Source organism: Strix uralensis, chromosome 1, assembly GCF_047716275.1.
Source record: "Strix uralensis isolate ZFMK-TIS-50842 chromosome 1, bStrUra1, whole genome shotgun sequence".
Taxonomy (NCBI): domain Eukaryota; kingdom Metazoa; phylum Chordata; class Aves; order Strigiformes; family Strigidae; genus Strix; species Strix uralensis.
Window position 1 is genome coordinate 46700124 of NC_133972.1, and position 12244 is coordinate 46712367.

At 39.6% G+C, this 12244-nt stretch overlaps 2 protein-coding genes across 3 annotated transcripts in view; one reads left to right on the forward strand and one right to left on the reverse strand.

Annotated features, from left to right (window-relative positions):
- The first annotated feature begins 800 nt into the window (after positions 1 to 800).
- Positions 801 to 7778, forward strand: FAM237B (family with sequence similarity 237 member B). Of its 2 annotated transcripts, XM_074892345.1 has the most exons (3): positions 801 to 4117; positions 6103 to 6499; positions 7199 to 7778. In XM_074892345.1, exons 2-3 carry the CDS (start codon positions 6118 to 6120, stop codon positions 7222 to 7224), a joined length of 408 nt encoding a protein of 135 aa, XP_074748446.1. In that variant the 5' UTR covers positions 801 to 4117; positions 6103 to 6117; the 3' UTR covers positions 7225 to 7778. The 2 variants fall into 2 exon arrangements, with proteins under 2 accessions (XP_074748446.1, XP_074748451.1); XM_074892350.1 differs by lacking the exon at positions 801 to 4117 and having other exon boundaries at positions 5850 to 6499.
- A 2131-nt stretch (positions 7779 to 9909) lies between these two features.
- CFAP69 (cilia and flagella associated protein 69) overlaps positions 9910 to 12244 on the reverse strand; it is a 30183-nt gene continuing 27848 nt past the window's right edge. The window contains exon 23 of the mRNA XM_074875605.1: positions 9910 to 11587. Coding sequence (XP_074731706.1) covers positions 11426 to 11587 — 162 coding nt within the window. The 3' untranslated portion in view covers positions 9910 to 11425. The remainder of the gene's footprint in view (positions 11588 to 12244) is intronic.

Here is a 12244-nt window from a genome sequence, read left to right on the forward strand (position 1 = left end):
GATGCATGATACCATAAAGGAAAATGAAATATTAAAGTCAGCCTTCAGAACCATTTTCACTTGGGGACATGAATTTTTAGATATTACCAAAGAATTTTCACATAAACAGATTCTTGAGAGAACATTGGCGACAAGGTGGCGCTTTAAAAAGAGAATTTTTTATTTGAACTGATTTTCCTAAGAAAAATCTGCTCCTTAGCATTTTGATTTCTATAGTTGTGTTCTGGGAATACCTAATTTTAAGATTAAAAATGGTGAATTTATTTAGGAAAATCAAGAGGAGCATGATAAAAATAAATCTGCATGGTGAAGAAAAGGGACTGAGGGGTTGCTGTCTGGCTGTTGGAGTAGAACGAAATCACCGTGTTTGCTCCGGTATGTGGCGCTACTACACCTAGATGTTTTAAGCAGGAATTGGCTGACAAGAAGGAATCAATGCAGTGGCCAAAGAGCTGTGCAACTACCTGCCTTTACATACCTTTAACTGCGTTTGAAATGTTGGCTGTTTCACTGTGGGATTGATCACGCTAATACATTTGATAGTGCATAAAGCAAGCAAAAAGAGGAAAAGCTTTTCTTAACTTGAAAACTTACTGAAAGCTATTTTGATTAATGATGTGAAGGAGCTTTCTTAAAGGTAGATCCCTTGTACAGTCTTCCTAATGCTTTCATCTCCTTGGTTATGAATGCTGCTTTAGAATTTCAAGGAGCAATTACATCTAATACAGCTTTAGCTTCTTTCAATGATACAAAGAGTCCAGAGATAAGCTAACTATATTCCAGTCTTCCAGATGTTTTCTTCTATATAGCTGTGTAAGTTCGAACATGGCTTATTTTTTTGAAACAAGATTTTGAAACGGTGTTTACATTGCTTAGCTGGAAAGGCTTCCAGAAGGTAGCTAGTTATTGTTGTCATTGCAGAGCAGGTTTGTATTTGCCTTTAAGTACTGTATATATTGTTTTCATGACAGAAATTATTACATTTCCACTTGAAAGAACAGGCTGTTCCTGTCATGTTCCACCAAAGCATGTTGTGAAACCCTAATAGGCCCAATTTTACTACATATTAGTCCTATGTTCTCATCAGCTGTGCCTTCCTTTAGAGCGAGGAGGTTCTCTGGAACTGTTAACAGTTACACATGCTTAAGCGCTTCAGACATCATGATCCTGGGTACATTATTTTTCATACGTGGTAATGTACTGCACAGAAAAATAAAGTTTAAATTAGAGTCCTGAGCTGTTGGGTGACACTCGAATTTAAGAAAGGAGCAGCTGCAATTTAGTTACATCAGCCCTCTCCTGGTATAGAGCAGACCATGTTCCTTCAGGCAATGTCTCATGCAGGAGAGTTACCGATGTCAAACTGCACACACAGCCTTGCAGGGAGCTGTTGGTTTTGTGCATAGGTTCAGCAGGTTTCGATTTCTACGTGGACCCGGTGTTGCAGAGTGAAGTGGTTTTCTCCTGTGTGCCAGATGCAGCATTTTCACTGCACTTTGAACAGCAGCCTCTTGAAATTTCATGTCTTTCAAGAGAAGGAGTGAAGCTGTGAAGAAGCCCAAGTCTTGCCAGTGCCTCAGATAGCTGACATTTGCTGTGAACTTTTGAACAGCCTTCACAAAGATGCAATTTCTGTGAAGCAGTGATCAGACCGGTGACATTTGGAGCGCTTGTTTTTAAGTTGCCCTGAACACTACTTGCAGACAAAGTATTCGCCACACATTGTGCTAAAAATAAGCTTGTCTTCTACTTGAGCGTTCCATGCAAGTGTTTTCCTTTGGCTTTCAAATTTGGTTCTCTAGAGTAACCCTGTTTACCACTCCTCATGCCATAGGTCTTCAAAACACTTCACATTTCATAGATCCTAGCACTATTCAGGGCAGATTCTGGTCTCTAAAGTTAGTAGATGAGGAAATCACACTGCTAAAGGCCGCAGGTCTGCAAGTTATTCCTCGTAAGTGGGCATCTAGACTGAAAGATGAAGTGAAGTAGCTCAAGAAACTCTCTCCAGAGCACGTAGCATTGAGCCACAGGAACTCCCAGCTGCCTTCTCTTGGCAAGAGCCACTTCCAGCCCTCAGTAGGTGAGTAAAATGACTTCCTTCCATTATATGCAATAGGAAAAGGGCTGGGACATCCCTTATGCAGTAGTTCTCAGGTTATGAACTGTTATTCTGCAGAGTGATGAACTGCACTGAGACACCAGTGAAGTGGGGGATTTCAGTGTTTCAAGATCTAGTCCTTTAGTGCAGAAGTGGGCACAGGAATTCTGGATCATTTCTGAGATGATATCGATAGCGTTGCCATTTTTTGTAACTGGTTTTGTTGCATATCCCCAGCTGTAGGAATTTGTGACATAAAAGGCAGCTACATGCAGCATTATAATCTGACATCAAACAGCAGCAGTTTAGAAGGAAACACAGAATTTCAGTGTATTTGCAAAAATGCTTCAAGTTTAATGATATTGGCTGCTGATGGTTTTACTTTGACAAACTTTGAATAAGCTCTAGTGCCTTTGAAGGTGAAAGACTGATGATCTTCCTTGAAAGCAACAGTCTCCTTGGAGAGTTTAGAAAGTGTGTATGCAACGAATGAAGAGTTCTCTAAAACATCATCTGCATTTCAGAATATGACCTAATTCATTGATTTAAAGAGGTGATTTGAATATATATGTTGAAAAATTTGTCAGAAAAATCTGTGTAAAGAAATCTAAGCTTTAATTATGTAAGACAAGATAGCTGTAATAATCCTCATCCTTGTAGAATTCAAGTTTGGGCAACCTGTCCTGAATTAGGCACAATAGATACCTAGAACAGGCTCCAGAAATCCAGTTTGCTGAGTGTGGAGTTGCATCAGTTATCCAAGGAGGAGTGCCAGGACTGAGGGAGAAACAGAATTGCGAATTTATGGACAGAAATTTGCCCTTAGGAACACACTTTGCACTAATAGAGCATCTTCCACTATAGGAAGCCAAAGCCTTTTACAGATTTTAATGCTCTAAGCTCCCTGACACCCCTTAATTAAAATGATATTTTTAACCTTGTTTTACTAGCGGGATATAGAAGTTATTTTATATAGTGTACTGGGTCTGGCTGGGTTAACCTGCAACATACATACCCACAGGAAATCCACAGCAGCTGGAACAAGAATCTGCCTCTATTTTTGGTCTTACACTTCAGTATCTGAGGAGGCATCCTAACTGGTGTATCATGAGAACATGTATGGAAGAAATAATTAGAAATGTAAGTAAGCTTCTTCATAAGCTTCTCTCCCGCAAAGGAAATGGAGCTCTTCTAAACATGTGTGTGAGCCTAGTTCCTTAGCAGAGAAAGCAACTGGCCAGAAACAAACCAACAGAAGAGTCTTCAGCTGCTGGCACAGCTGGGCTGCTGCTGGCTGGAAGATGGGAGATGTGAGCATCAGTGCGTAGCAGCCAGCACTGGCCCCAGCTTCTGGAGGGGATGTTGTCAAGTACAAATAAAACAGCATCTGGTAACCAAGTTATGGGTTATTTTTAAATAGTGTAAAATTGATCTCAAGTCAGGGAGTTTCTACAAAAAGGGCACTGGAATAGTGGATGCACATTGTGCCTATAAATTCTGGGCTGTATGCCTGTTTTCATTTTGAAACGTTGTCTCTGATGGGTGCGTGTTCTGGTGGGCGGACAGGACTGTGGATGGAAACCTCCATTTATAAAAAGGGAAGAGCGTTCATGTTACTGACTTGGAGAAAGATTTGCTGTCCGTTGTATTTTCCTCCCTCTGACAGCCCCCTGCCTCTCCCCTTCCCTCCCCAAACACACCCAGCCACCCACCCACCCGAACGCAGTCTCTCCAGGTGGGACCCCAGCCCAGGCTCAGCTGACACCCAGCGCCTGCTGCAGAAAGAGGTGGGGCTGCCACAGCCACAGCTCCCTCCCGCCTTCCCCACTGACCTGAGTTCATGCTGCTGCTGCTGCTGCTTTGCCAGTGGCAGCATTGTCCCTGTGCAGTGTAATCCCGGCATCCTCGGAGCATCCAGCAGCTGCCGGGCACTTGCAGCCCTGTCAGGAATTTTTCTTCTCCAAGTGGCTGACTACTGTTTGAAGGCTACTGACTTCCATCTCATCACAGAACACTGTGAGTATAACTTCTACTGTGGCTCTTTAGTTACTGCCTTTGTGAAACTCATCTGTCTTGTACTGAATAGTACAAGTAGTACTTGTCTTGAACTACTAGTATTTGAACTACTACTAGTAGTTCAGAGTCTCTGTGAGGTTTGTTGTGGTCTCTGCTCCTGAGGTGTTCAAATAGACCTTTAGCATTTTAGTTTTTAGCTGGATTAAAACGTGAAATCAAAACAACTCAAAATGTTGGTGGCTTCCTGGCTGCCGTTTTCCTACTTTGTAGCTAAATTGCTAGTGTGTCCTTCTTTTAAATGCTGGTGCCTAGTGAAGTGGAAGTGTGAAGAGAAGCATTTCCATCCCTGCTTGTTTGCTGGAGCCATCTTTCTAACAATCCAAGGAAGAGAAACTTTAATGCATATTCATAAACTCTTGGGATACTGAGGCAGGTAATCCTGTGGCTTGCTGAAATGTAGCTAGCAAGGGAAGTTTTAGAAAGGAGGTAGGTGGGGGGCTATCTGTCTCTCTCATTCCCTTGAGTCCCAAAGGTGAGGTAAAGGAATACATGAGTTTAGGGACCTCAGATGGTTGCAGCAGTGTTAATGGCACATTCAAACTAACCATCATCCCAGAACGCTGAGGCCACAGCAAAAGGGCCTGTTTCAAGCTGTCCTGTTTCCTGACTGAGCTTGGTATGACTGTGAACTCCATGGTGTCACCACAACTCTGTCTTCTTATAGACAGTTCCCATGTATGTTGTAGTATCTGTGGGTTATCCTCTAATTGCATCACTCGGAGTTGCAGAGAGGATGTCAGTGTGTTAACACTTCAGAGGCATCACAGACTAACTTTTCATATTGCCAGTGCCCAAAGGCATTCTGAGTTGGAGAGCACACGTGTAATTCTGGCCAAGTTCCCAATAAAATTTGCACAGTTGCCCAAAATGTTGTTTTGTATCTGCAGAAAATCTCACATAATTTTGTAATTGTGTTTTACATTCTGAATTGGAAACTGGAAATGAGCATAGCACCAACTATTTGACATAGAATTGATTCAGGACACCAAAATAAGGGACACTATCTGAGACACTTGACTCATTTTTTTCTTAAGACTTTTTCCTGTGTTCACTTGTCTTTCGTTTGTTTGTTTTCCTCTTTATGTTTACTATCCTCTTCCACTGCACTTTATCTTGATAGGAAGGACTGAAAAAAAATTTATCAGGTGTTTTAGTGATGTTCTGTCTAAACCTGCTTTGAGCATATGGAATATGCATCGTAGGAAAACTGCTGTTTTCCCAGATGGAATCATGTATAATAATGACTACATATTCTATAGCATTTGAAGTTGTCATTATGCCTCCTGTGCTATTACTCTTTCCATCTCAGGTTGTCCAGATAGTTTCTGTGTTTTACATATATGCTAGAAAGAATTGTGCAAAAAGTTTGCTTAATCTTCTAACATAAGCCAGAAAGAAATTTGCTTTTTCCGGTCTTGCAACAGCTCCTGAATGAGTTCATAACCTGCCCACACTCACCCAATACAATGTAATGATCTGGTTTACTGTTCCGTCATCACCACCATTCTGAGTTGGACTGTTCCATGAAAGACTGGCTATTTCTAACTCTGTTACTTGTTTGCACTTATTTAAAATAGTATACCAAAAGGGTTCTTTAAGCATTTGCTATTAATCTGATTTTACTGATGATCTAAGCACAGGAGTTTAAGGGAAGAAGTCTTGAGCTCAAGGAGCAGTTCTGATGTAGGCTACGATCACTTCAAACTTTCTGCTTCGGGTTTTCATGTTCTAAACAGCATTAACAATTTCTAGGTGCAAACCTAGCTCCATTGTCAGGGTTTATTGACTGGTATATATTCCATGGTTTGAAAAGAAATATTTTTCTGTATATATGCATAAATGATCTCTTGGGGTACTCTTGAAAGTTATGTGAGAATGAACTACATAATGGTAGAATCACTGTGATTTTATACACTTTCTTTCAGGTATCTTCTTGGAGTATGGAATTTCTGTGGAAACGAAGGTGGTATCTTCAGCTGGGGTGTGTATTGATACTGAATTTGGTATATGCCAATCCAGACTATCAGAAAGAAATTCCTGCAAGCCTGGGTCAGATTGACCACCAGTGCTGGGAGGTGTCATCCCATGGACTGGTGGAAATGAAGAAACTCAAGGTAGCAGATACAGTCATTGATCTCTGGGACTTCATGATGTTCCTGAAGGAATCCCCTAAGCCCAAGCACAATGAACTCTTCAACGATTTAGCCCAGAACTTCTGGGATATGTATGTAGACTGTGTGCTCTCGAGATCCCATGGAATGGGCAGAAGACAATTAATGTCTCCCAAATATGCTTCCACATACTCACATAGAACTTTAGAAGGTAACTACAGGATATGGTGTTAGTCTGTTATGTACCAACATTAAACTGAACCACTGTTCCATCCTTGTCCTTGATTGTTTAGACAACTCAATACAGTCATTTCCAGTTTCTGTTTCTACTTGTCAGAAGTATTTGCATCTTCCAGTGGTAGCTACTTTCACAATATGTCAGTCAAAAGTAGTTAAGGTACTACACTTCTCTATTTAACAAAGTGTAAAAAATGATGGGTATGCATGTGGGAGTGTGTGGAAATGGATGCTGCATTCTCTGTTTATCACTGTGTGCATATAAATGACATTACGATACTAAAAGTTCCCTGGTACTTGCACTTCAGGCTCAACTTTGGGGAATCATCCCTCTGTGAAAGGGAGGCTTAAATCTCCAACCACTTGAGCGCTGTTCTTCCCATTAAAACTGTTGAGACATAATGTGTTCTCATGGTCACCATGAATCATCAAACAATGAAAAATTCTGGTCATCATGGTCTGGGATGAGTCTGAACTGAGATCATATAGGTGATTGGCTTTACATCTTATTAACCAATTCTAGATCTGCTGCCTTCCTTCATCCTCAGCAATAAGACTTTTTCTGATGTACCCAGACATTTTAGTCTCCAGAGTGAACATGCATAACACTTAATCCTAGCATTCCTAACCATATTGCTTGGAAAATAATTACGTTTCTTTCATAATCTTGCAGGGTCTGCATTCACCAACCCATTTTAGACCAAAATGGGAGAAAATGAAGATACCTCAGCAAGGCAACATCAAAATGAAGGAGCACAAAAACACAGCATATACTGTAGATGCTTTGACAAATTCATTGGCATGGATCAACCTTTTTTTTTTTTTTTTTCTCTTTGTATAAAGTATGGAATCACTGCTAAACTGATAAGTACATGAGGTCCCACATTGTCACTTTTGCTTTCCTGTCCTGCAGTCTACCAAGGTTGCGTTTTTCCCACTGCATGTGTGAATGCTTTTGTGTTTTGAGTCAACACCTTTGTTCTCTCAGGTAAGCTTGTAAGTCTGAACCAGTGGCGTATTTTTGTAGAGGCTCATTTCTTCCAATAATTCTCTTTTTTAAAAGTTAAATTTGATGGAAACCCAATATATTTTTATACATTAAGCAACAGAGAAGATGTCAACAAACATTTTATACAGTGTCTTACACACACAATCAACTTTACTTTTAAGAATAGCAAAAAAGTGTGACATCAAGCTAAAGGGAAGAATTATGTTCATTGTAATGTCCTGTGCAGTCTAAACTTTGTATTTTATCACTGCTTAGTCTAGGCTATGGATTAATTAAAGTATTTTTCTATGCAGCAAAGTTTGAATAGTAGTAATTTTCTTGACTATTAACATGTTATTTGGAAAACCACTACTACATTACATTAAGAACAGTAACAACACTGATCTTTATTTATGCATTCATACAGGTAAATTAGGTGATACAGTCCATCCCTGTCATAGCAAGCAACATCACAATTGAGAAGAGACCTATGTGTCGAGTGGTTTGACAGAGTGAGAGACTGGCTTGACTACTGCTCCCATTATAAGAAACCATCCAGCATAAATAAACTAATTCAGGGAGATTAACCAGATAGTTAATCCATTTCTCCTGATCACAGAAGGCCTGAGAAGAAATGGGAATACTCAGAAATGCTGACTGTTCTCTGCTTTACTCCTTGGGCAATGCAGCTTGTTCAGTCCCTGTTGTGCCCTAGCCTTTTATGGGATCCCAACTGGGTTTAATTATTGTAGGAAACAGCACTTACACAGTGAGAGCATATAAACCTTCATAAGTAACAAGAAATCCATCCCACATAATGCCTAATTCATACATAGTTTGTAAAATACCCAACAATTCCAATAGATTTGTAAATGTTCATTTAGGTAAACACAATATTGAATGGCATCTTGTAAAATACATCTCCTACAGTATTCTGGAGAGGGTACAAAAGTAGTGAGAAATTTCTCTTACCCATGAATAGCACTGTAAGTTCCTGATACAAAAAGTATTTTAAATACACCTTTTCTTTTGAGCAAATAGAGGGAGTCATGACACACCCAAACCCAGCAGTTTCAGGAACTGATACATTATGATGAGCAGCTATTTGACAGCCATTGTCTAATCTGTTCCAGCAATGTCCAGTTTATAAAGCTGGGTACTGCATTGCATTTGCAACAAATAAAGTGTTTCAACTGTCATAAACCAAATAAATTGCCCTTGCTCACAACTACAAATAATTTTATTCATCACCTACAGCAGTGTAAAACTATAATAACACTTTAAAGGTAGTGTTTCCTACAGAGTGATCTTTCAATTGAATGCCAGAGCAAGGTATCCTATGCAGTTTTAAAAGCTCCATCCTTCCTCAGACTGCAAGCCTTTGTTGTCGTTATCTTTCTATAGGAGACAAAGGTGCTTAGGATCTACCATAACTGGCTCCAGAATGTTTGAACAATCTATTGCTACGGTCACCCCACAGCGTCTGCCACAGGGGCAGGTGATTGTTAACAACAGGAACGCAGGATCATATGCAGCAGCAGAAAACAAATTCCAGGTGGACATACCTGCTTTGTCTATGACAGAGGCATGGAAAGCCGGCTGGCTGCTCCTGGGGTGTCTACGAGAGCGATTAACAGTGAACGGGATGATCTTTTCCTCCACCAGTACTCGGCCCTCCCTCTCTTCCCATCCCTGGGTTACTGCAGGAACAGCAAGCCCAGTTTTCTTGGGTTGCCCCCCAATAGCCAGACCATAGTCCATGGCTGGCTGGCAAAATCAAATGCTGTCTCTGCTGCTCTGAAGCCTTGTGCTAGTATTCCTTTATGAAGTATAAGCATTTTGGGAAATTCTGTCCCCTTCCTTCTCCAGTTTTTGTTACAATTAACGAGCATTTGCAGCTACTTGCCTGCAACATCAGGGTGTCTGTAGCAGCACAGCGCAGTTGGGGGAGGAATGCTGTGGGGCTCACTTTGTGCCCCGTTTAGTTTTTATATAAGCATAAACATAAACTGACTTCCAGTTAAAAGATCTTTTATATCCATACCTTGGCTACACTGTAGTGCTGTAGCTTTTGCTCAGAAATTGGAAGGACTTACATGAGGCCTGTATGGTTTTTCTGGAAAAAATGGGCCAGTGCCTTGCTGCCAGTAGTAATGAGTCACCCACAGATTCACATATATGCAAGCATGTAAAAAACTTCTAAATGTCACAGTCTTTTTTTCTCCTAGTCAAATATTTAATGTTGGATTTTAATTGTGAAAAGAAAATGGAGCATACTTTCTGTGGCCCCAGTGTGTAGATATATTTTCACATTCTCTAAAGCAGTAATAAAGCCGCATAGCTGCTGAAGAGCTGTCAGAGAAATACAAACACAAATAAATGAGCAAGACTTTACTTGACACAGAGGACTTTAATTAGATAATCTCTATATACCTTAGCTTACCTTTCATGCAGGCAGGCAAGAAATACACATACAGGCTTGTTTAATAAAACAAACTTTATGCAGATAATTTTGGGAAAAAATATCATAATGAAACCAGATTATACTTAAAAATTATCAGTTAGCAAAGGACCAGCATAAAAATTAAATTAAATTAGCACAGCTCGATTTAATTTCTCTAGCTTTAAGTACTAGATGACTGTCTTACTCTACAAAGTAATGTTTAACAGACCTGTCCAGAAGAAAATGCTTCTGATCTTTGAAAACTACAGATGGAGATTTATCTAAAGTTTAAATACCACTTCATATGGCTGTTTTATTTCATTATTTTCTTAGGGTTCTTATTTTTATAGAATTTAGGTACACAATTTTGAAACAAAAATCTCTGCCTTTATTTTTAATACCAGTACTGCTATGTCTTGTTACAGGGACAAACAGATTTTTAAGAAAGGCTTATACACACCCCACTCCCATCCCTCTTTCAGGACGTAAAAAAGGGAATTGGAAACTAAGTTCTACCTGATTAGCTCACATTTATTTCCATTAACAAAATGAAAGCTTGTACTTTTCCCAAAATTTTGCTTACAGGCAAAAATGACAGACTACATGCCAGAGCTTGTATGTCACAGAGCCCCTTGCAATGTCACAGCAGTTTATGCCATAGCACTGGATAGCAACTGGTTTTAAAATGAAGTAACAGCCTCAGGGAATCTTGCTGTATTGTAATATAGCAAAGTCTGGCTTTGCCCAAGTTAGGAAAGGAGACAATAGCTTAGAAACAGAGTCATCTACAAAAAGGTCTACCGCTCACAAATTTGTGTTGGTATTCTACAGGTGCTAGAGTAGAAAAGGATGAGTTCTTGTTGGAGACAATATGGACAATAAACCAAGAAATACTTAGAATAGTAAGATCTGTTAAAGAGCTGTGAGAAACCAATGAGGAGCGGGACATTTCAACATGTCTCCAACAGGCCTGGAGAAACTGTTGGCACAGACGAGCTTCTTAGTGGGTCTTTAGATGAAAGCTGAGAGAATAGAAGTCAGAAGTCCTGATGCTAAAGGTGGCAATTCAAGAAACAAAATGGACCTGGACAAAATCCATGTGGGTACATTATCCAGGAAAATGAAGAACCAAATGTGTTTGTGTGAAGGCTCATCACCCAGCTCAACAAAAGAGATCATTAAACTGCAATGTGTGAAATGTGTCAACAAGAGATGGAAATCTAAATAGTGGACCTACTGATAGTGGATCAGAGTAATCTGACACTAGCACACAAAATTATTAGACTCAACATACCTTTGTACCATACTGTACAGGGTACTTTATTAATAAATCATCCCCATGCTTGTATTTGTTAAGACAAAATATAATTTCACTCTCAAAAGAAACTATGCAATTCATCAAACAGATTTTATCTTGTATCTAAAATATACATACAGTTAACTAAATATTAAAAGCACTGTTCAGAACACTATTCTACAGGTACTGAATCTTTCTTGACTGAGTCCAACATTTTAACTCTTTTGATCTTTTTTAAGGCTCCTTCACAAACAGAGGGGTCTGTAACAGCCAGTGGCCCTCCAACTAATTGAGGAGGTGTACTTTGGACAGTTACTAAGCGACCAGATCCGATCTGAAAAACAAAATAAATACATTGCTTGACATTCATGTTAGCATTTAAAATGAGATGAGAGTTAAATCATGAACCGTCTTTCAAAAATATTATTCAGCTGGTGGAGATGCATGCTGAGGTTTCAGAGGTCCACTCAAGCTATCCTTTATATTGAATTCACAAATTGTTCCCATCAATACAAAGGAAAAGACAGAGTGGTTTTTCAGCAGGTACCTTTATGTACTCTGCTTTTCTGCCTTCATGTCTGATCTTACAAATAGAGCAAAAGAAGATCAAGCCTTTATTACATTACAAGTTTGTTGTGCAATGTCATTTGCATTTGTATATAATATCAGCCACAGTTTTTGTCCTCAGAATTTCAATATACACTAATACTTCAAAGAAAAAATATGGAACAGACCCTGTTTCTCTCAGAATGCAATTGTCTGTAACTACTGCTCCAGGAAAACTCCAAGACTGAAAGGGACATACACTTTCCAGTCTCATTACTACTCTTTATACTGAACAGGTTTGGGTCTTTGAATAAAAATCCCTGAGTGACACCTCTATCTTCTAACCATGACCTACTAAAATAAACAATGCAACTCTTTGAGTGCATGTGGCTCACATGTTTGATTACTTGACCTTGCCTGGTTTGCAACAACCATCTTAGCTTAA